This window comes from Nelumbo nucifera, chromosome 3, assembly GCF_055504915.1.
Source record: "Nelumbo nucifera cultivar China Antique chromosome 3, China Antique-T2T, whole genome shotgun sequence".
Lineage (NCBI taxonomy): Eukaryota > Viridiplantae > Streptophyta > Magnoliopsida > Proteales > Nelumbonaceae > Nelumbo > Nelumbo nucifera.
In genome coordinates, this window is record NC_142651.1 from 34,694,580 (window position 1) to 34,720,517 (window position 25,938).

The 25,938-nt window shown below is 36.3% G+C and overlaps 1 protein-coding gene across 4 annotated transcripts; it reads right to left on the bottom strand.

Annotated features, from left to right (window-relative positions):
* Positions 1–5,549: 5,549 nt before the first annotated feature.
* Positions 5,550–24,383, bottom strand: LOC104592583 (protein S-acyltransferase 8-like). Of its 4 annotated transcripts, none has more exons than XM_010252033.2 (5): positions 23,889–24,383; positions 14,342–14,527; positions 13,682–13,987; positions 13,336–13,569; positions 5,550–6,483 (listed from the first exon to the last, which is right to left on the bottom strand). In XM_010252033.2, exons 1-5 carry the CDS (start codon positions 23,925–23,927, stop codon positions 5,986–5,988), a joined length of 1,263 nt encoding a protein of 420 aa, XP_010250335.1. In that variant the 5' UTR covers positions 23,928–24,383; the 3' UTR covers positions 5,550–5,985. The 4 variants fall into 4 exon arrangements, with proteins under 4 accessions (XP_010250335.1, XP_088757301.1, XP_010250340.1 ...); XM_088901175.1 differs by having other exon boundaries at positions 14,150–14,527; positions 23,889–24,306; XM_010252038.2 differs by having other exon boundaries at positions 13,826–13,987; positions 23,889–24,298.
* Positions 24,384–25,938: the final 1,555 nt, after the last annotated feature.

Genomic DNA, 25,938 nt, shown 5'->3' on the forward strand with positions numbered 1-25,938 from the left:
CAAATCCAATAAAAAAAAACACATAACGGGTAAGATGTTATCCATGCAGGATTGCCAAAGGCTGTGAGGATGGTTACGTAAGAACCAAATCCTAATTCAAACATTTATCAATCCAATCTCCATGCACTTCGTCGATAAATAGTCTCATATCTTCTTCATCGTTGTATGGTCTTAGCCCTACAAATTAGTTGGTACCACTCAGACACTCCAAGAAATTTTAGGTGGCGTTTGGTTAAAGGATATGTGCTTTCAAGCTTAAAAGGTACAAAACCCCAACTTTAAGCTTTGTGTTTGGTGGAATGTTGGTCCTAAAGAGATCAGCTTCCATCAGGGCAAACCTGTGCCCACACCGTTCTAACAGTCTTTTAATTTGATACCTATCATTGGGAATATCTTTCTATGAAATAAAGCATATAAGTACGGAGATATTCTCAATGCAAGGCAGTAAAGGTTGCTCGAACAGGCTTTGCCCTGACTGAAGCCGATTCTGGTCCTCCTTTCAAGCTTGAATTCACATTCCTATTCTTGCCGCCCAAGATTTTACCATTACACCATTCCTTTTTTTTTTGGCAAAGAAATCTAGGAAAAGAACATATATATATATAATATAAACTGTGACTTGGTAATCGGGTCGAACGGGTCATTGATTCAGCCGTCCATGTTGGATAGGTTTTGATCAAGTCAATGATTTTTATCAATTTTAGGGCTTTAGTCAATGACCTTAGCAATAACTCTCCTAATCTTTATGTATGAGATTTCTTGAATATCATGTTTCTTGGCATACTATGTAGGAACAAAACTAAGTAAATCCATTAACTTGAATTTAAATATTTAATGCCATTATTCTTGATTGTTTTCTTCCATGTAAGCTGAGTTAAATCCAACACCTTTGCATCATCGTAGAATTAGGGTTTTGATTGATTCACAAATGGAAGATGGCAATTTTTCCCAACAGGCAACTATATTTGATATATAGGCAGCCTATTGCGTGCAAGCTTTGATTAGGAATAGTTTTCTCAGCTTGATTTATTTTTGGCCTTCAAATATGCCAAAGATAAATCGCACAATGTATAAAACCAAAATTCATACAGCTAATGCTCCGTCAAGGGGTGCAAATGGATCGGTGGTTATGTAACCAATCCTGTGCTCAGCTTGATTTATGGTTGGTTATGTAATCAATCATAAGTGAATATGTTAATGCTTCGTTTATGGGTGCAAATGGATTGGATCATGATCTGATTCGATTTTATTTGATCGAATTCAGATAATCTTTGATCGGATCTTTGGATTGGATTGGATAATAGGATTTCATAAAAAAAAATGGATCGGATTCGGATCACCTCTATCCGATCCGATCTGATGTATATTATATATTTATAAATATAAACATATATAATACATATATGTTATTTATTTATTTATAAATATATTTTTTATAAATTTGTTATATTATTTATTTTTTTATAAAAAAATATGTATATATGATGAAAATAATTAAAAATTACATGTATTTTTGTTTTTACTTTATTTAAATTAGTATATTTTATTTTTCTTTTAATAATTTGTTAAAATTTAAAGAATACAAGTTGGATCAGATCAGATCCGACTTACCGATAGGATTGGAATTCAAATCGAGTCCTATCATATCCAATCGAATTTTTGGATTGGATCGGATCCAACATGAATAGTGTCGGATCGGATTTGAATATACCTTGATTCGAATCCCATCCGATCTGTTTGCACCCCTAACTCCATCCACAATGTTCTTTTTTTCTCTTTTTTTAATTTTAATATACAATATTTTAACTATAATAGTGGAGAGAGATTCAGGTATCATGTCTTTCCGGTAGCATAGATTTTTCCACAAAAATGATAGAATTAAAGCTCAAAATAGTTCGTTAAACTAAGATTGGACTAGATGGTTGGACCATCAAAACCAGGGAATGGCAGTGAGAATGGTTTTTTAGGCTTCCTCATCATGAAATATTGACTTGGTCAAATCTATCTCAAATACATGTATATTAACATATAGGGATACTTACTTAGGGTCCGTTTGATTCACAGTCGGAATTGGAATCAGAATCGAAATCGAAATCCTTTGGAATCGGAATCAGAATGGTCTATTTCCATGGTCTATTTGGTTCAGACAGAAATAAGAATGAGAATTAGAAGCAGCAAGAATGAGATTTCATTCCCAAGAGAGGGGTAGGGAATGGCCATTCCCTCAAATGGGGGAATGCCATTCCAGCAGGAATGGGAATGAGATTTTGATTCTGCTCAACCAAACAGTTGGAATTGGAATAGCCCATTCGGATTCCGATTCCAGACCCCTATTCCTGCGAACCAAACGGCTTATATATGCCTTGTTTACCATTCAACAATAACAAATGGTGAACAGTAAAGTTGATGTTCATCATCTTCACAAAGAATGGGAGAGTGTTGCAAGACTTTCGTCTCTGTTAGTATTGAAACTTTGATTGTATTTCACTCTCATATACTGACTGCGAAAACTTTGATCATATTTTATAGTTATATTTCAGAGATAAGATTAGCTGAATGCAGTAACTGTTCAGTAGGCTGTGGAACCAATCATAATGCTCCACACCTAAGGCTGTCAATAGGTTGTGTCTGAGTCTGGATAGGGCGGTTCCAGTTCTGAACCAATTATTAATTGGGACAAAATAACAGACCCAAAACTATCCCAATTAATAGGTGGGTCTATTGGGTCCAGACTTGATTATATTGAAAATTATATTTTTTTATTCAAATAATAACCTAAAATTTAAAATTTGATAATATAACCTTAAAAATGACAAAAATATAGTAAATTATTTATATCTTAATAAATTATACATTTTTAAATAATATCATCATATATATTATCTACCAAATTTACCATTTCAAACATAAAATATGATAAAAGTTATAAGAAAATTAAGAAAATCTTATCTTATATGTATTTAAATAGGTCAGGACAAGTAAAAACCGGAACTGACCCAATTATTAATCAAGACAAAATTTTGGAGCCAGAACCATTATAATCGGTTCGGTTGGTTTGGATCTATTAGATAGACCTGACCCATTGACAGCCCTATCCACACCAGTCATAAAATACATGATACCCATAACTAAGAACCTCTCATTGTGGGGCCCATATAGTTTATCACTAGTGTGGGAATTATCATTGGTTTCACAGCTTGCTGCATAGCTAAAATGTTCAGCTAATCCGCATTCCAAATTTTCCAAATTTAACTTTGCATTGATACCCTAAGAAGACTAGAAGAGAAGATGCCAAGAATTGCATGGAGAAGACTTCCATCTCTATACCGTCTTTGTACTGGCATTCCAATTAGACTGCATGGGCCATTCTTGCTAGGAACCTAATGAATGGATGAAATGAAGGGTTAAATGACTCTTATGTTCATATCCGTCACCATTATATCTATATATATATAGAGAGAGAGATAAAGGCATAACAATCAACAGTTGTCTCAAAGACCACCGGATGCCATTTCAAGAAATTTCAAACTCACTTTTTTCTTTCCACCCTGAGTTCCAACCCTAATCACAGTTGAACAAAGATTCAAAGAAAAATAGAACCCCAAAACGAGATAGCAAGAGCTGGAGTTGTAGATACCATAAAAAGAGATGCATCTAAGAGTCTTAAGAGTTTCTTTTTTTTTCTTTGGATTTTCATATGCTGTGTTGAAATTCTTGTTCTGGCTGTTTTCCACAACTCCATATATTCAGTTAGGCCCGTTCGCTTTTCGGTAAATTACTTATTTGGGTAAGTAAGTGCATTTACCCATGTTCTTTTATTTCCTAGGTAAATAAGGCAATGATCATTTTAGCCATAAAAATTCATTATTAAAAGGGGTATTTTTGTCCCATTCAAGTGTTAGTGACTTTCCTCCCAAGTGAAAAAGTTATTTATCCACCTAAGTGATACCTAGGAAAATAAGCATGTTATTATTGGTTCCACAGCCTTCTGAACAGCTATAATTTTTGAAATTATAGGGTATATCAATTGTTTGTAAGATAAGGTATACTTAAAACGTGATATAGAACTATATGCTATTTTCATAATTTTCCTTTTTTTGAATTCATTTTAAGCGAGTCAAACCAGATGGTTGGACCATCCCACCCGTGACCCACTCACCAAATTAAAATAGTTCTGTGCAAAAAAGATCATTCAACACATGTATTTGGAGAGATCAATAAAATCTACCATATTAAGCTCTATGTGGATGAGCATTTTGCTTTTGAGCTTTGGGCTGTGAAAAGTAATAGTCAAAAAGTGTTTTGAGTGTTTGGGAAGAATTGCTTTCAAAAACATTATAATGATATAATCTGAACCCAAAACACTTTTAAGCCCTAAAGCACAAGGCCTGCAATTGGGGTTTTGGAGCTTTATGCTGCTGGGTTTTCAAAGCAAAAATCCTAAGCTTATCCAAAAACAACCTTTGTAAGTTTAATTAAAGCTTTGCTGCATGCCTACATTTTGTCTTTGGATGTAATTATTCTCTGCACTAATGAAACTTTTATTTATTTTTAACACACGCAAGAGCTTATTAACAGGGGTCTTCTGCAGAAGCTGCTTATTACCATATCCACAATACACAAACGTCTTTCCAATATGAGTAATTAGACAATATTGCAGGAAGGCTCTTTGCAAGTTTGCATTGAAATCTCTGAATGCCTAAGCCCAAGTGGTGATGAAATATTGAAATCCTTGTGCTCGTAAAACTTGGAGAAATTTTATTTTATGTTACCATTGCAAAATGGTGCATCCGAGAAATTAAGTTTGATGAAAAGCCATCGCAGAGTAGCGTTACCCATTTTAAACCACACTGTTAGCACAACTTAAGCATGTCAATGCTCATATTCACGCTTCTTTCTAAGCAGGAATGCATTAAGTCAGTACTAATGGCTGCATTTATTTGCTCTGCAAGTGAAATTTGCACCAAGTAGATGCGTGGGCCTGTAAGTGAAAATTCTGGTTTACTTCATATTTGACCGTCTTGTTTCTTTTTGGTTTTTTGAGAAGGAAATAGGAAGTAAAATAATGTGATCCCACAGTATGATTAAGGTATGAAAGAGGTAATGCAAATTATACATCAGCTTATCAGATGCAAAATTTGTATTCCCAACAAATTGAAATGAGACAAAGTGCAAATTTTGCATCAGGTAAGAATAAAAACCATGGTGACAAACGAATGGATGCAAAACTGAACCAGATACAAAATCTGATTGACAGGTAAGCCAGGCTCTCCGACTTTTCACCAAACATAGCTTAAAGGCTGTCCGTGTAGGCTCCACGTCCACCTCAAAGCAGAAGCCACTGCACTTCAGCCCTCCCAAACGTAGACAACAAATAGAAGGGCTGATCGCAGACTATCAATTTAGGTTCGTTCATGGTCTAAGGAATGGATACAAAGTTTCAGGATGCAGGTCTTCAAGCACCCACCTCATAGTCTAAACTCTAAACTGATCCACATTACAGATCCTTTACTTGACTTAAAGGCGTCCTATCCTAAGACTAAGACAAATTTGTTTGAACAAACTTCAGAACCATTAACACATTTTCTGTAGCGCTAATTTACACAAAGAATCAGGGCCCATCGCTACATGATTCATAAATCCTCCCTATAGCATACAGTTCGACAAAATAAATAAGGCAACAAAAACAAGGCAAAAGACACTTCCCCTACATTCTTCATTACTTGGACACACATTTGCACTGGCTTCTAAAAGAAAAATAAGAAAATGCACCCTCCCCCCCCCTCAAAAAAAAAAATAAATAAATAAAAGGTAGTACAAGATTTATACCTTAAGTGGGCAATTAAATCATTTCCATGGGCTCGTGTATAAATTTCCAATGTGACTGTTCTACCAAGCAGACTTTAGTGAAGCAATCAGTTCACTGCATTTGTTGCTTGTACAGATAACAGGAAATCAACTGAAAAAGACAACACCTAAATGGTGCTATTCCTTCAGTGCTACAGGTTTCTGCTCAGTGACCCCAGAGTTCATGTTCAGAATATCTGGTGAGATCTCCCAGCTCCCACTCCTCCTACCCCAACTGGAGTGACGTGTTTCTGGTCGAGCAACTGGCGCTTGTGGGTCTGAACCCAGAACAAAGTCAGCCCCTGTGGGCTCGTGGTGTTGACCATTGCTACCTCTGCTGCGTACATCTTCAGCAACTTCCTCAAAGTTATGACGCTGGGAGATCTTCAACAGATCTCCACCAATTTCAAGATCATCTTCTACTTTTGCACGTCGGACTCCACCTGATTCATCTACTTCTGATTCTTGGGTGCGAATAGTGGGAGGCCTAGGTACCTCATCTTGTACAAAAGCACGGAATTTGTTCCTTGAAGGTTTTGTCTTTGTGAAGAACACCTCCAAGAAGTTGTTTAGACAACCTTGGTTATAGACATTAGGCCGGTTGTCAGCTCTGTAACGAAAATTCTCATATGTAGTCTGCACAAATTACACAAGTCTTGAGAAAGAAAGACTGAAGTGGTTGATCAATTCAGATCATAGTGTATAAAAAGCAAAGCAGCAACCACAAGAAATAACTCAAGCACTTTCATCTCTTAAACAGGTTAATCTGCAAAATAATTGGGCTTTCTGGTGGCAGCAACAACTTTTCCAGGTATGCACATGTACAGGCAATGGACCAAGATTTGTAATTCACAGAAACATGAGAGGATTCTTTCTTTTCAAACCATGTTCATAGCACTAAAAATGGTTCTTTGTATTGAAATCTAAACTTTTCCCAATGAATTGTGGCAGATTTGTAAATTTGGTTATTCATGTTCATGCAAGATAAGAATTCCCAGATATTTTAGAGTATTGTTGTTGGTATATCATTACACTGGCAACATAAGCCATAACAAATATTGACAACTTGGCTGAACTCATGTTTGATGTTTATTTCTGACTCAGTTTTCAAGGTGCCATGGCGAGGCTAGGTAACAGGGGTGCACAGCAACCACCAACCATCTTTCACTAGTAATTATATATAATCTTCATTAAAAAAGGTATAAACTTCATATTAAAATATAGAAAATCAACATATTCATGAGAAGAAAAATAAGAAAAAAAAAAGAAAATTCCGAAACTACTGTTTCTGCCCTAGGAAATGAAGAAGAAGAAGAAGAAGAAGAAGAAGAAGAAGGATGTGTTGATTAAACAAAACTTTAAGTTCTTACTCGCTTATTGGTCCAGGTTTTGAAGTCTTTGAGGGTTTAAGACAACATATACCAACATGTCTGTTGATTGAACCCTAACAAACAAGAAATAATAGAAAGAATAATTGAGTTTAATAATATGTATTTTTATTATAATCTCAAAAAAGAGATTATATAAAAAATCCATAGTGCCATGTACAAAATAGCAAGGCACTTTAGTGAGGTAACCCTCCATGCATGCCTTGTCGCCAAGGCATCACCTTGACAAATATGTCCTGACTGTAGGTAAATCCTAGCTAAATGCTTCTAGTGAATCACTTGATCAGTTGCTCCTGCTAGAACAGAAATAAGGTCTTGTTGGGCAAAGTGTTTCTTTATCTAGAAATCACTTTTGGAAAATGTGCTGATTGGGCACATAAACATAATCCATATGTCTACAAAATACATAATTTTACTTATAAAAAATATATATAATTTTAACATAAGAAAAATAAGAGAAATGCAAAAGGGGAGGGAGAGAGAGAGAGAGAGAGAGAGAACTGAATCAATAAAGTGATGGTCGGATCAAAGACATGTAGGTCATTGCTGTTGGAGGAAGCTTTTGTTTTTTGAAGATAAAAAAGAGAAATTTTATTAATTCCAAAAGACATTTTACAAGTTCAGGAACGAGGGAATTGTCATTGCATTTTTCTCGGATCCAAAAGGGGTTGGGGACCCTCTAAGGGCTGAAATTATGGCAGTTATGAAAGGGGTTCAAAAGGCAAAGGAGTTGAACATTAGGAAGCTGATAATTGAAGGTGACTCATAGCTATTAATAAGCTGGCTCCAGAGAGAAGAGGAGGCTGGATGGTGGTTCTATATTTATGAGAAGAGGAAAGTCATGAAACTGTTACAAGGGATAGATGTGACTTGTAATTGGGTCAGAAGATGTGCAAATGCCTTTGGTGATACAGTTGCTAAACAAACAAGGGGATGGGAAGAAATAGTTTATTCTGGGCTGTGTTGTAATTTTTATTTGAGGAGGGGTTAAGAGATTTGCCCTTCCCCCTTTCTCTTCATCTGCACTATTTTCCTTAATATTGAATGAATCTGCTTTTGTTATTGATAAAAAAAAAGTCACCCTCAAGATAAACAAAAATAAAAACAAAATCCAAACAGAATGACCCTGCACAATCAACATCTACAGAAACCACTCTAGAAGTCACACCCACCCCAACCAAACAAATGCAAAATGGACCAAACCATCCCATGACTCAATAGACCTCATGAATGCATATCCAATTCACAGAGCAAAAAAAATCCTCCCACACCCTTAAAAATCAATAGAACATTAAACCTCCCACACCATTAGCTGTCCTGTGAATCCAATTGAAGGAAGCATTCAGATCCTCTTTCAGACTGTCTATCTCCCTTAAGGCATGTCTGTATACCCTAGGCACACTGTGACTGGAAGTGGTTCAAGAAATAACCACTTTTTAGTCTCACTCAACTTCCAGGTTTCTAAAATTGGGTTGCTTAGCAAATTTTAAGCCTTGTAACAGTGTCGTCACTTCAGCTTTTAAAGAGTCCCCTTCTCCTATGGGGTTCCTGAGTACATAGCCAGCACTTTACTTGAGGAGTCTCTAAATACACCACCAATACCTGCCATCCCCAGGTTTCCCATTGAACTCCCATCAAAATTTAACTTTATCTTATCTCTTGCTGGTGGCTTCCATTCCATCATCATCCTTTCCTTTTGTTTTGAAGAGTGTGCCACATCATCCCAAGCCCTTATTATATCAATTGCTGTAAACCATTGGAAGATGTCCAAGGTTTTTATCCAATGAGCCACTTTAATTTTTATTAATTCCACTAACTCCTCCTTTGACCTGAGCTTCTCATTAAATATTCTTGCATTCCTCTCCTCCCAAATGGACCACATCACAGCAGCTCTAACTGCCTTCCACATTGTTCTTCCTCTTTTTGTTGGCTGCCTGAGGAAATTTGGGCTAAAATGACTTGCTATATCCTGAGGAGTTATCCACTTGCAACCAAAAAGAGAACAAAAAGACTCCCAAATATAAAACATAAAGGGACAGGAGATTAGTAAGTGGGGTGAAGATTCTCTTCCTCTTATAAAGTTTCTTAAATTTATTACAAGGCCCTGCTCAGTGTTTTAAAAGTGCAAGGCACACCCCTTTTCGAAGAAAGGCACAAAAGTGCCCAAAAATTAAAAAAAAAAGTAAAAATAAATAAACATAATATTCATTAAAAATATGAACTTAAATTTATTTTAAATTTTAAAATAAGTTTTAAAAAAACTATTATTTCAAATTAAAGTACATAAATGTAACATGTAAAACATATTCAAAATGAAAGTTTAAAAATAATGTGATGTTATTTAGATGAAAAACATTTTGCATTCCTAATTCTACAATCCACCTTTGTCCCAATCCCCTTGAGGAGCAAAATGTGCAAATTTTTAAAAGGTGCACTTGGCTTGAAGTGCAAGGCGCACCAGGTGTGTGCCTTTTAGGTGCGCCTCAGGCATACCTTTTAAATCACTGGCCCTTCCCCACATAACCATTCTTTCAATCTAGAAAAACAATCTTGGTGACATGCAACTGCCCTGAATTTGTGCCTTTTGTTTTCTTTTTAATTCAAAAGGAGATTACTTTTAACCTTTTCCTCTTTCATCCTTCTGTCCTTATTTTATTCAGGCCTCCTACCCAAATCTGTCCAATTTCCCTCCATCTATTTCAACAAAACCTCCTGTGTCAAAAGAATCCCCACCCTCAATGATATTCTTATTTTTGTCCAGAATCCTTAGTCCTTCCCTTCATTTGTATCACCCTCTAAAAACACACTTTCCTTTTTACAGTTACTGGCATAGCTTCAGCAAATGCATGAACCCCCGACTCCCTGCCAGAAGCACAAAACTGCACCTCTATATTCAAGTCTCCTTCCTTTTCAAGATACCTTATATGTTGTTCTCCAGTCACTCTTGTGTTTTCAAAAACCATCTCTATCAGGCTATTTAGCTCAAACAACTTCGACATATGTTCCCCATCTTTCCCAGAAGAAACAACTCACTGTCATTACCTTGAGAATCCCCAACATACTTCTATCATTTGAAAATTGAATAGAAACTTCCCCAAACATCCCGCTACAATTTGAGTGTTGCTAAATCTGAGAATCTGATTCCAACCCTGGCAAAGATTTGTCTGGGCTCTCACACGATTTAGATGGAGAAATTATTCCATCCTTTGATCCAATCGGTACCTTACAACCAGCCGATGACTTCAAAACATCATCTTAATGAATATAGTTACAATGCATTCCCATTTTACTTAGTTAGCCTAACTAACTTAAATAACATCAATTAATCACTTAATTTACTTGATTAAGTACTTAACCTGCAAATTAGTTGAAAAACTTAGGCCATGTTTGGGAGTGCTTAAAAATAAGTGCTTATTTGGGCTGGGACCACACCATTAAGCACTCATTGGTGTTTGGGAAATAAGCCTGAAATAAGTGCTTATTTTAAAATAAGGGCTTATTTTTTAAGCCCAATTTTCCAGCTTTTTTGAGTGCTTATACAATAAGCACTCGTTCAAAATTTTCTTCCAAAATTATCCCTAGTTGAATTTTAAAATACCACTTACAAAACTATCCCTAGTTGAATTTTATAAAAGTACTTTCACAAAAGTGCTTTTATAAAAGTACTTCCATAAACGTACTTTTATAAAATACTTTCATAAACGTGCTTTTATTAAAGTACTTTCATAAAAGTGCTTGTGTAAAAGTACTTTTACAAAAGTACTAGTGCTTTCATAAAAGTACTATAGAAGTGCTTTCGTAAAATTTGAAAGAAAATGAAGGACAAAATAGTCACGAATGCTTATTTAAGTGCTTATTTTTTAAAATAAGCACTGGAAAAAGTAGGGTATCAAAATACCAAATGCAAATAAGTGCTTATTTGAATAAGCACTTATTTTTAACACAAGCACTCCCAAACATGGCCTTACTCTGCTCAATTAGCTTAAGTTACTTAATTAAGTTAATTGTGTAACTAATTTAATTTATTTATATACTTTATTTACCTAATTTTCTTAATTTGCTGAATAACTGAATTAACTTAGTTAGATTAGTTGGCTTAATTAATTTAACTACATTAGTTTTATCGCGTAATTTATGATTCTTCCATGCTAGTGTTTAGTTTTATACTTTTATTCTTATTGAATGTCGTTCATTTTGCAAATGCCATGTTTAGATTTATATTTTCTGTTATGCTTAGTTGCCAATCAAGATAATACAAACTTATGTACTAATATCATATATAACTAATAATACTTTAATTACTTTGGTTAAGTTAATTCAATTAATTAATTTAATCTGAAGCATCAAACAAAATTTAATTTAGTTTAGTTTACTAATTAGCTTATTAAAATAATAAGGGTGAATTACTTAACCTCCCCTACATTTTGATTCTTATAGAAACCTCCCTTCAAATATTAAATCAATATGCAAAGACACCCCTTAATTAACATAATTTATTTATTACATTATTTTGAAAGACACTATTATAATCTAAAGTGGACTTGGAAGACATTTACATGCAAGACAACCCAACAATTTATTACATTGATTACATTGTTTACATTGTTTTTGTACTACAAATTAATGAGCTTTATGATGTAATTTCTATATTTTTAATATCTTCTGTCATCATATTGGATATCAGTCTATAACAAATCCTGTGTATCACACAGGGCCCTACTAGTATAAATATTAAGAAGTGCATTTATTACTTATAAATTTTATACAATTATATATAATATCTATATAAGGTGCAAGGCAAGGCACACACCTTTTTGAAGCAAGTTGCAAATTAAAAAAAAAATTGCAAAAATATTAAAAATCCAAAAAAAAATAAGAAAATACTAAAATTAATATCAATTCAGAATGCAAATTCTAATTTTATATTAAATATTTTAAAAAGCTTATTATCTCATTAAAATATATAACCATAACATATAAACATATTCAAAGTGAAAATGCAAACTACAAAATCAAACATAGCATATAAAACATATTCAAGTATGTTGAATTTTCAATTTCTTTCTTTTATAATTGCATTATTTCAAATAGATAATATGATGTTAAACATATTTTTATTCCTAATTCCATAAGCCGCCTTTGTACCGAGCCCCTTGAGGCAAGCCCAAACAAATCCATGATAGGGTCTTAAAATCTTAATCCCTACAAAAAAATGATTTTATAATTTTAATTATCATTTAGAAAATATCTTTTATTAGGAAGAATGAAAGAACAACATTAGCAAACAAGGGGTTCTAGGAGTTTTGGTGAGCAAGCAAAGCGCGAGATTTAACAAAGGTGCATTCCTAAGCTGAGGCGCAAAGCGTACCAGGTGCACACCTAAGCGCAGTAGGTATGTGCCTGTTCAGAGGGGTATAGTTTTAATTATCTTTTAGAAAATATCTTTCATTAGGAAGAATGAAAGGACGACATTGAAAAATAGGGGGTTCTCGTACCTTTGGTGAGCGACCGAAGCACAAGATTTAACAAAGGTGCATGCCTAAGCTGAGGTGCAAAGTGCATCATGTGCATGCCTAGGCACACACCTTCAAAGGGGCTGTGCTTGGGCCTAGGCGAGATGCAGACCCTAAAATCCTCCTAGCCTTTTAATGGGGTCAAATTTGCATACGATCAGATTATTAAACGGATGCAGGTTTTAATATCCAAATCCACAATAATCAGATCGGATTGGGTTTCAGACTTTTAAAGTCCATTGACAGCCCTAATATTGTGCATTGTGTTTTTCCATTCTTAGGTGTATTTTCAGTTTAAGTATTTTTTTTTCTTGCTCCCCTCTACCATTCCTTGTGTTAAGAAGCTTGTCTGGTGTATTACCAGTCTTGCATTGTTTCTTTCCTTTACCCATAGTTTTGGGCTAAAGGGCTAGTATTGGGTTAATATTATCTGAAAGTGGAAATACTTTGACCTGTTACTGATAAAAATAAAAAGGAAAAATACAAGTCAAGTTGGAGAAAATGACAAGAATTCCAGAAAGAGGGAAGAAAAAAAGTAGAAGGGAAAGCAATCAATGTTGTATGTATATATGGAAACAAAAAAGGACCTGATTTGTGCCTATAAGGTATAAATGAAAGCCAGTGAGACCACCAACGAACCACAGAGAAATGAAACAATAGGCCATAAGCACCACCGATGCAGGAGACTCTTTCATTGCCTTCCAAACTGTGCTATGATAGTTGCCCATGAGGATCTTAATGTACAGTGCTGACATGGCAAACACATAGATACAAAGAATGGTCGAAGAAGAAACAAACAGAAAGAAGTAACGGTAATTGCGCTGCACATTAACACAGGTAGTTGGAGTTATATTAAGGCAATTCTAATATGTAACCAAATGAGACAGCCCACTAAATGAGGAAGAGCTGTAAAGTGAATGTCAAACAGAATACCACTCCAATGCATTGGCCCACCCAAGGGCAATGGTGGTCAAATCGCTCCACACAGTTATTGCAGATGGAACAATGAGAGCAACGTGGAGGTCGATAAAGCATGCATGTATCACAATATTTCACCCTCACAGGCATGTCATTTACCATAACTTCTTTGGTCCGAGGGAATTGTAAGCTTGGTGTCTGCCTTCCACCAACTTCAACTGAAGCACAAGATTCATAAGAGAACTCTTCCTCCGGTGGATGTGAATTACGTGGAATAATACCTGGGTCCCCGGATGAAGTAATAAAAAGAAGCCCCAACACCTGTCAATAATAACATAGGCATTAAAATAACCACTGCCTAAAAACTTCAAAAGACTAAACGAAGAATCCAATACAAGGAAAAATACATAAAAGTAGGTTGTAGGCAAATGTTGATGAACACACAAATAACAAAAATGATAAATGAAAAATTGGAGCTTGTACTTTATAGAGAAAATTGGTGTTTAGGTTACCATCACGGAACTGATTTACTGAAGGGAAAGAAACAATGATAATGACCACATAAACATCCACAAAGAGGAAATACTTGGTGCATGATGTTCTAAGAGGTCCATTTGATGTTGAGGTGATGTAAATACCAACTGAAAAATACACAAGAGGATCAAGAGAACTGACGTAGATGGTAAAGACAATTGCTACCACCAGAATTGCATATCCTGCATTATATGATCGAAATTCATGGCGAAGATGCCTTGCAACAAGTGTGCAAAAGATAATCACAGGAACAAGGATAAGCAATACTGTCACAATCAATGACCTTGCATCTGGTCCAAATATTAACCTCCCACCACAGAAGAATTTCTGCAGGAAAAAACAGAAAAGCATATTAGACACAAAATAAAGTACAAAACCAACAGAGAAAACTTTGGCTTCAAAAATATTCGTAGAATAGAAAACCAATTACAAGGATCTTCCTGAATGCTGATAAGAAAATGTGAATGTACACATACCCAATGCATACAAGTGGGTAGGTAGGTAGGTATGTAGAGATTTTATATCATATTTTCCTCTAACAATGCTAAGAAATCACATCCATACCGATGATCCCTTTCTCTTTTTGTTTTTGAGAATACTACCAATCCCCTCATTCACAGAGATGCAAAACAGATTGAATTCAAAGCTGATATACCTAGATCTGAATTTGATTCATTAATATTCATATTCAAATTGAATGTTATCTGTTGGATTCAGAATAGACACAGTTAGGATTCAGATCGGGATTTTATAATATTATTAAAAAAACAAACTACAAATGATTTTAATATCATGAATAAAATCACTTAAAAGTAACTTATATGAGACTTCAGCCTATGACCCACTAATAAAATGTAAAACTCAAACCAATTATCCTAATAAATGTATGTTAGTTTTATGCATTAGTTTAAAATTTTTAGATATTTCCTTATAGTTCCATGAAATATTTTCATTTTCATAGGTACCAATGCAAAATATTACTAGAACCAAGGTTCAAAATATCGGTACGCCCAATATGCAGGTAGGGGTGTATCAGGCGAATCGATACTGTTTTTTTTTCTGAAACCGGTTCAAGGGGGCCAGTTTAGGGCTCCTCCACCCCCTGAACCGGTCAGACCCCCGGATACACCCACTATAGGAGTGTATCGGAGGGGTCCCGGAACGATACGTATCGGCCGATACGTGTTGATACTTTGAACCTTGACTAGAACATATCTCAACATATTCTCTGTTGTGTTAATATCAGTTATATTGTTTTCAACAAGTTCTAACATCATTTCACATCGTTAGTTATATTAAAAGTAATGTTATCCAAATAATTCGATTTATGTGATTCCTTTTTTAATTTATCATTATAGATGACTCTTTATATTGAATATAACATAAGAGAATAATATTTACAACCGACAAGGCTACAATATCAATAGCAGGTATTTTGTATAAGCGGAGGAAGAAAAAATCTTGGAATGATATACTTATTTTAAAGCATTGTTCTTGTTAATCACTTTATTTATAGTGGTAATGTGAATATTGAGATGGATGGATGGGAACAATGTTTTAAAAGCGCAAGGCAAGGCATGCGCCTTTTTGAAGCAAGGCGCAAAATTACAAAAAAATTGATAAAAAAATTAAAAAATGTCAAAATTTTCAAAAAATGCCCAAAATAAAAAATATATATATTGGACATAATATTAATAAGAAATATAAACTTAAGTTTTAAAGTTAATGGCTTAAAAAACCTATTATCTAAAATTAAAATACATAAAAATAACATGTAAAGCATATCTAAATGAAAATTTAAAAATAAAATCAAACATATAAAACATTTTCAAGAGTAGAAATCACTGATTGTAGATTTAGTTGAATTTCTTGTGAAAGGAAAAGGGGAGGAAGATAAAGATTTCAGTAGTAAAGAAGAAAAGAGAGGGAGAAAAGAGTGGGAAGTCAAATAGGATTCTTGAATTAACCCTAACCGCCAACCCCTCATTATATTTATACTTAACTTAAAGGATGAGATATTACAAGGATGCCCTTGGTAGGGCGGCTACTAATGTAGCTGACCAGTCACAACTTAAAAACATAAACTAATGGGCCTAAAGCCCAACAACTTCCTAACTAAATAGCTTAAAATAAGAATAAAAAACAACGATGCCCAACTCAACACTCCCCCTCAAGTTGAGAGTAAATGTCACACATTCCCAACTTGCGTAGATCATGCTCTAGTTTGTTCTTTGCAACACCTTTTGTGAGAACATCCGCAAGCTGCAGATCAGAAGCAACGTATGGAAGACAAACTTCTCCAGAAGTTACTCTTTCTCTGATAAAATGTCTATCCACTTCAATGTGCTTAGTTCGGTCATGCTGGACTAGGTTATGGGCAATGTTAATTGTTGCCTGGTTATCACAGTATAACATCATAGATTTTTCTGCCTGTACACCAATTTATTCTAATAGGGAACGGATCCAAAGAAGTTCTGAAACTCCATGTGCCATGGCCCTGTATTCAACTTCAACACTTGATCTTGCCACCACTGTTTGTTTCTTACTCTTCCACGAGACAAGGTTACCCCCAACAAGGGTGCACACTCCTGAAGTTGATCTCTTGTCATCAAGGCATCCTGCCCAATTTGCATCTGTATAAGCCTCTAGTTTCAACTGTCCATGATTAATAAACAATATGCCTCTGTCCAGGTGTCCCTTCAGATAAGCAAGAATCCTGTCAACTGCCTCCCAATGCTGGACTCGTGGAGCATGCATGTATTGACTTACCACACTTACTGCATAGGAAATGTCTGGTCTTGTCATACACAAGTATAACAGCCGACCACAAGTCTTTGATATCTCCCAATGTCCTTTACTAGTTCACCTTCTGATGCATTGATTCTATGGTTCTGATCAATAGGGGTACTAATTGCCTTCGTTCCAAGCTTCCCTGTCTCTTGAAGAAGATCCAAGACATACTTCCGTTGAGAGATAAAAATTCCATGTTTTGATCTTGCAACTTCAATGCCTAGGAAGTATCTCAGTTCTCCAAGATCCTTAATTTCAAATCTTTATGTAGATTCCTTTTCAGACAATCAATCTCACTTAGGTCATTCCCCGTGACAACAATATCATCCACATAAACAATTAGGGCTGACACCAAAGATACCCTTCGCTTCACAAACAAGGTATGATCGATTGAGTCTGAATGTATCCAAAAGCAATGAAGGCCTTTCTGAATCTGTCAAACGATGCTTTGTTGGTGTTGTCTGAATGTTGGTTTACCTTTTGTTCTTAATCTGGATGGTAGTTTGTGCACAGTAGTGACTGATTGTGATTTGTTGTGAACCTATCACCTGAGTTTAGAGACTGTTATAATGTTGCATTGGCTACTGTAGTATTTGGTTGGTGACTGAGAGTTCAGCATTAGAGATAGTAGTGGGGGAGACATAATGGCAGCAACGGGAGATGGTTCTAGTGATCAAAAATCGAGTGTGATGATCCCCTCTGATTATTTGGGTGTGCAGATGACTTCCATTAAACTTAATGGTGAGAATTATGTGCCATGGGCCAAGTCAGTGAAAGTTTTCCTCAAGGCAAAGAGGAAAGTAAAACACGTGCAGGAAGATAAACCATCAACTGACTCTCTAGGGTTTGATGACTGGGAACAGGAAGATGCCCAAATCATGACATTGTTATGGAATAGTATGGAACCCAAAATAAGTACCAACTTTATGTTCTTAGATACAGCAAAGGACATATGAGAACATGCCAAGAAGCTTTATTCTGGGCAGGATAATACTACAAGGGTATATCAACTCTATCAAGAGTATTTCGATCTGCAACAAGGGAATAAAACCCTAGAAGAGTATTATGCCAGTATGAAGAACCTCAGAAATGAACTCAATGTCTATCATCCCCTCACTCCAAATGTTAAGGTTCAACAACAACAGAGGGAACAACTAGATGTCACTAGGTTCTTAGTGGGGTTGAAATCCGAATATGAACCAGTTAGGGTCCAAATATTGGGAGGCTCTATTCTTCCTACACTTGAAGAAGTTTTTGCACGGCTTCGTAGGATTTCTTTGGGATCTACAGAGAATCCCACACAATCTGACAGATCAGCATTTGTGATACCCAAAGGAGGTGGACGTGGTACTAGAGGGGAAAGACATGCCTCCCGAGGAGGTCGTGGTGGTTCCGTAATTGGTCGCGGTGGTGGTCGTGACTCAAGGGGAGGCCGTGGTAAAGGAAAAAGTAACTCTACAAGGAAGTGTACCCATTGTGGCAGGGACGGACATTCGATAAATTTCTGTTATGATCTCCATGGCCCTCCTTCTACATGGGCTAATCATGTAGTAGCTGGTGGGGTTGATGTCAGTGATAACCAACAGGCAAATCTAACACCTTCTACATCTACATCTGTTTCGGGGAAAGAGATGGTAAGTGTACCGCGCGATGAGTATGAGAGGTTCCTCCAAGCTACTTCACAGCATACTACAGCCACCCTTGCCCACTCAGGTATAGCTTGTCTGGCATCCAAACCCTCTCCTTGGATTATTGACTCTGGAGCCTCTGATCACATGACCGGGACTCCAGGTGTGTTCTCTTCCCTCTCTGAAACTTCCACATCTCAAACTGTTACCCTTGCCAACGGCTTCTCTTCTCCCATTTGTGGTGTTGGTAATGTTGACACGGCTTCTCTTTCTTTATCATCTGTTCTATATGTTCTAAGTTTCCATTCAATCTTATGTATATTAGTAAATTAACCAAGACTCTTAATTGCTCTATTACATTTTTCCCTTCCTTTTGTGTTTTTCAAGATCTCAAGACGGGGAAGAAGATTGGTGGGGGGCATGAGGCTGGTGAATTGTATTACCTTGACGGTGGTGGATCACCAGTTGCACTTTAGACTTCACTCACTCCTCTACAGTGGCATTGTCGACTGGGACATCCATCTCTCAAGGCACTCAAGATACGGGTTTCGTCTTTAAGTCATGTGTTGCCTTTACAGTGTGAGTCGTGTTAGTATGGGAAACATCGTCGGGTTCCCTTCAATCCTAGAGTTGATAGTCGTATGTTGAGTCATTTTTCTTTGGTTCATTCAAATGTTTGAGGTCCGATTAAAATAGAGTCTTATAATGGTTACAAGTATTTTGTCACTTTTATTGATGATTGTTCAAAGATGACATGGATTTATTTAATGAAAGAAATGAGTGAATTATTTTCTATTTTTCAAAAATTCCATGTTAAAATACGTACACAATTTGGTGTTCCAATCAAAGTTCTTCGTTTAGATAACGGTCGTGAATACTTTCTTACTTCCTTTCAACAGTATTTAGAACAGCACGGCATCATCCATCAAACTTCATGTGCATCCACTCCTCAACAAAATGGGGTGGTTGAACGAAAGAACCATCATCTCCTTGAAACTGCTCGGTCTATTCTTCATCATATGAGTGTTCCTAAACGATTTTGGAGTGATGTTGTACTTACCGCGTGTTTCCTTATTAATCGGGTGCCCTCCTTCATTCTTCATGGTCGGTCTCCCTTTTCTATTTTGTTCCCCACCTTGTCTCCCTTTCTATTAACACCCCACATCTTTGGTTGTGTGTGCTTTGTTCACAATCTGAGTTTTGGGATAGACAAGCTGGATGCACGCTCTATTAAGTATGTCTTTCTTGGCTACTCTCAGACTCAAAAAGGGTATAAGTGTTACAATCTCGTTACTCGGGAGTGCTATGTCTGTCCTGATGTCACCTTTTTTTAGTCAGTCCCCTTCTTCTCAGGACCTGGAGCATCGGTGTCTCCACCTTTACTTCCTCTTCCTCTTCCAATCTGTGATCCCGTTCCGGTTGTTCCAGTTGGGGTTAACCCTTCACCTCCTCCAGTGCAGATCCCTACTGAACGACCACCAATCCGGCACGTGTATACTCATCGACAAACACCGGCTCCTCCTCCAGCTTCTTCCTTGTCCGTGGATCCTGTTGTTGCTCCTGTCCCAGAACCTTCAGGACTTGATCTTCCCATTGCTTTACGGAAAGGTAAACGTAGTTATACCCTTCATCCCATTTCAAATTTTGTTTTAGTCTCTCGCCTTTCCGCTTCACATCGCCAGTTTGTTTCACTGTTGTCATCTATTTCTATACCTAAGAATGTCTAAGAGGCTCTTAGCTCACCTGGGTGGCGGCAGGCAACGGAGGAGGAACTCTCTGCCCTTCAGCATACTCAAACGTGGGAGCTTACTACTCTTCCTCTCGATAAGCATGTTGTGGGTTGTAAATGGGTGTATACTGTTAAGAACTTGCCGGATGGTAGTGTGGAGCGTCTGAAGGCCAGACTTGTTACTAAAGGTTATTCACAGTTGTATGGGGTGGACTATATGGAGACCTTCTCTCCAGTGGCTAAGATTGGCTCTATCCGTGTCTTAATTTCCCTGGCAGTTATGTATGATTGACCCTTATTTCAACTTGACATTAAAAATGCCTTCCTTCATGGTGACCTTATGGAGGAGGTATATATGGAGCAACCACCTGGGTTTGTTGTTCAAGGGGAGGATGGTAAGGTGTGCAGATTGAAAAAGGCAATTTATGGGTTGAAACAATTGCCTCGTGCTTGGTTTGGGAAGTTTAGTGAAGTGGTGAAGAATTTTGGAATGAAACAATGTCAGGTTGACCACTCGGTGTTCAGCTATGATTCAGAAGCCGGAAAGATTTTATTAGTGGTCTATGTGGATGATATTGTCATAACTGGTAGTGACAAATTGGGGATCGATAAACTAAAGGTCTTTCTGCAAAACCATTTTCAAACAAAAGACCTTGGGACATCGAAGTATTTCTTGGGTATAGAAGTTGCTAAATCAAAACAATGTGTAAACATGTGCCAAAGAAAAATATGTTCTTGATCTATTGGATGAAACAAGACTGTTAGGTGCAAAACCGGTTGAAACTCCCATGGAGCCAAATGCTAAGTTGAGCAGTGATACAGGGGAAATATTTGATAATCCTGTAAGGTATAGACGGTTAGTGGGGAAGCTGAACTATTTGACTATCACGAGACCAGACATCTCCTTTGCAGTCAATGTGGTGAGCCAATTTATGCAGAACCCTCGGATACCTCACTGGGATGCAGTTCTTAGAATTGTAAGGTACCTTAAGGGAGATCCAGGCCGTGGGTTATTGTACAAACCAAGAGGAAGACTTGAGATAATTGGGTATACAAATGCAGATTGAGCAGGCTCTGTGTCTAATAGAAGATCTATTACAGGTTACTGCACATTTTTTGGAGGAAATCTTGTGACATGGAAGAGTAAGAAGCAAACGGTTGTGGCAAGGAGCAGTGCTGAAGCCGAATACGGAGCCATGGCACACACTACATGTGAATTAGTATGACTGAGGAATCTCCTATAAGAAATCGGGTTCTCCATGGATAGACCTATGAAATTGTACTGTGACAATCAAGTTGCACTCCACATCTCATCTAACCCTGTTTTTCATGAGAGAACAAAGCACATGGAGATTGATTGCCACTTTGTGAGGGAGAAGGTCCTTACTGGAGAGATAAGTATAGAACATGTGGGCTCAAGTGATCAATGGGCAGATTTGTTTACAAAAGGCTTAAGCTCAGGGAGAGTGAACTATATATGTAACAAGCTAGGATTATATGACATATATTCTCTAGTTTGAGGGGGAGTGTTAGAGCTAGCCGAATAAGGGTAGATTAGTCATTTTATTTCTGTTAAGTTATGTGCTTATGTGGTAGTTTTAATAGAGACTTCATGTCCCATACTTAAGTGGGGGGCAGTTTAGTCTTTGTACAACTAATTAGAGGCTAATTCATATTAGGGTCGACTGATAGGGTTTATGTTATCAGATTCAACAGTTTATGGTAGATTCGACCGATAGGGTTTATGCTTCCTCTGGTTCGAACTACTGAAGCCACTGAGATAACATTATGGAAGTTCCTCCATCTATCTCTGTTGGACCGTTTGGAAAGTGAGGAGTACCAAAATACTTGATGAGAAACCTTTGCGGTGGAAGCCACCACTGGACAAGTGGTGAGTCTTATGCGTTGTTGGGCCTCTACTCTTAAGGTTTTCGAGTAATCATCATCTGAGCCTTGCCCCGACTATATGGAGTCAATTACATGAATCCTGTTTTGCCATTGCATTCTGTTCAGAGTTCAGTGCCGTATCCATTGTCAATTTGTAGGTGCTCAAATCATTTCTTACTACTTCCACCCAAGTCCTTTTCAATTTGACCCTAGTTCTTCAAGCCCCCTCAACTTGTAACAGATCAGTTCTTCTAACAGGTGCTGTAAAGTGTCTCCTATGCACATGACCAGACCATGTTAACCACCTGAGTCTACTTTATCTCGTTTTATCACCTGTTGAAGCTACCCCTAGGGTCCTTTGTATCACTTCACTTCTGGCCTTATCCTTTCTAGTTTTACGACTCATCCATCTAAGCATTCTGTTCTGTTCAAGTCATCTAACTACTCTAGGCAATTTGAGGAGACCTTATTTGATGAAAACTTTGTTGTCTGAGTCTGGTTGCCTTTTGTAATTGAATGTTTATGTTTTCCATGTATATCTTTCAACTGTAAGAGGGCCCCTCCCCCTCTTTTCTATTAATAAAATGCTTTACCACTTAATACACACATACACATTTATATTCACTTGCTAGCTCCCTATACATTAAAACCAAGGAAGTCAGTCATCTCTAAAGCCACTACGCATTGCTCAAACAATTATCTTTGCTTTGAATAGTAAGTCCAAATTCACCAAACCATTTTTCAGGCACAAATTGACTTCAAAGAATAATATATCGGAAATAATCAGACCACCTATATTAAAACCAACATCTGGAAGAGATGCACATGCACGTCTAACTACCAAAAATATATAAATATACTATGCATAAAACAAACTCCATACAGATTGATGTTGAAGCCCCGACCAACTTCTGCAACTCAAGCATTATTGAGTTCTTTGAAACCAAAAGGAAGTACAAATAACAAACCAGATAAAAAAGAAGTCTTTCTTGAAGCCCAAGCTTGCACAGTAAAGACTATTACCAGACCAGCCAACGACTTTGAAAATTAGGATTCCAAAACTACTGTCCAAACCAACTTATAGCAACTTAGCAAAAATTAATAACAATTAAAAAATAAGACCAAATCTGTTACTACTTCTACGATTTAAAAGATATATGTTTCGAACCCCACCACCCCCACCTTTCCAGTATATCTAGTATGTGACGCGAGGTCGAGGAATCACTAATGTATGTCATTTTCATTCAGTGGTTCTACGACAGACCCGGTCAGTAACAATTCCATGGCACATTAAAGTTCCCTCTTGAAGAAAAACATCTAAACTGACATGTCGAAAACAAACAAATGGCATCCTGTTCCCGAAAAAAAAAAAGAAGCCAAAAACCAAACTACAAGGTCGCTAAATTTTAGACCCAATTCAAGTAATAACAAAAAGGACCTTCAAATGAACAAAACAACCTTATCCCAGAAAGAACCAAGGAAAACAAAACTTACCCAAGTACTAAAATCTATCAAAACCCCCAAATCCAACAAAACCCAATTCAAATACCACCAAAACAATCAGAACCCAACCTTCCCATTTCGATCCGTAGATACCCAAGTGATTCAAATGCAAACGACCCTGAAAACAATGAAAAATTTAGAAGAAACTTACATTGCTTCCCTTCCAAGCTTCATATACTCGCTTTGCCATGAGAAATCCTTCTGACTAGGCCGGAAGAGAATCGAATATTTGAAATTTCTGCTTGTTCATCTTCTCGGCATCGAAATTTGTGAAAGAAAAGAAAAAGGGAAAGAAACGCGGTTGGGGTTTCAAGACAAACAATTCTCCCTCGCTCGATGGATTGGTGGGGTGTTGGCCCTGTTGGGTTTACTAATTACTATGGCTTTTCGAGCTCTTAAATGCAGGAAAAACGGGAGATTAATTTCCCTCTCGCAGTGCTTTTCCGATTAAATGCATTTTGGATTGTGGAATGTTTTAGGTAATGTTTCCGGGGATATAGCAGCAAGAAAAACAAGCAGATTCTGTCTCTCCCCACTTTCTGTTCTCCATTTAATTAAAACTAAATGACTATTTTAACCCTAAAGTCTTAAGAGACTGCCCTTTTATTTGGCTTTCATTCAACACGGAAGAAATAGTCATAGAAAAATCAACGCTGGAAAGGTGTTTGGGTCCAACGTGTTCTATGTAGCCACCAGCCTGAACTTTCTTCTATTTCTCTTCTGCTCAGCTTGTTTGGATTTTGGAAGTCTATATCTCCTCTCAATAAAAAATCGTTCTGACATTATTTTTGTCCGCACATCTCGAATATGGTGGATCCCAATCTTGGATTGATATGCATAGATATAAATCATGTTAGAAGAGTGTTGGGACAGTTTTTTTGGTTGGAAGGAGATCCCAACTTAGATTTTGGAGGGCAAAATGTAGACTGCAACTTGTGTTGTATTATAGTTGGGGAGTTCGGATCTGCTCCTTACAAAGCTCCTCGTACCAATCTCACAGCATGTTCTAACTGTACATCGATAACATTTTTCCTACTTGTATGTTGTCATTCTTGAAGAGATGTTTCAAATACATGGCTTTTTTATACTGTGAGGTTGGTGTGAGGAGCAAATCCGAACTCCTAATTAGACCCCTATCATGCGCGGTGAATAAAATTAGCCCTCTAACATCTCTTAGCTTTTCATGTATAGACAAATATTAACTTTTTATATAATAAATAAAGTTTATTAAAAAAAAGAAAGGTGACCAAAAGTCACTCAAGAGGAAAAAAAAAAAAAGAAAAAAAAACTCCAAACCCCCAATGAAGAACCAAGCATACAAGAGAAAAACACTGACAATCAAACTATCCAACCTAGGGAGAGCCCTAGATTGATGATTTATTGTTTTCTTGATAGTAAAAGTCATCTTGAGTTTCATATGAATATTTATTAATAATTATTAATAATAATTAATAATAATTACTTTTTCTCTAACTAAATTTAAAGTCAAGTTAGTGTAAATACTAAATTTAATTTAACTTAACTTTAACGTAATTATTTTTCTATTTTAGCTTAATATATTAAGATTAAGTACTTTTAATTTTAATTTCCCAAGTTATAAGTCAATTAAGTATTAATATATTATTTTAATAATATCCTTATTATATATTAATTGTAACTTGTTTGGTATTAACTTATTTGATATCAATATAATTAATTTAACATTAATATTATTATTAATTCAAGAGGTGGTGATCTACAGACCTCCGATAGGATCTACACAAATTGTACCTCTACAACTTCTTTACCATTCTTGCCTCTCATGGTACCATCAAGCATCATTTGGTATTAGATTTGGAGAAATTGATATTTAAGCTAAGAACCAGAACCTCAACAAAGAAACTAATTGCACCATTGTTGAGATTCAATTTGATCGTTTCCCTTCTAACCTTGATGACATTGTTGAAATTGAAATCAATCTTAACATCACTTACACCCTTGGGCCTTGGCCCCAATTCATTGTTTGAGATCCCTCTATTTACTTGGTATAAATGTGGCTTCTTTATTTTTTAACCACGATTTAGTTATTGTATTAGTTAGTACTATATTTATTATTTAGCTAACTTAATTATCTTTAGTTAATTAGGTTAATTATATAGTCATTTTAGTAATTAGTTTTTTAGTTGTTTAAACAATTTATAATCTTTTTATCAATTTAATAA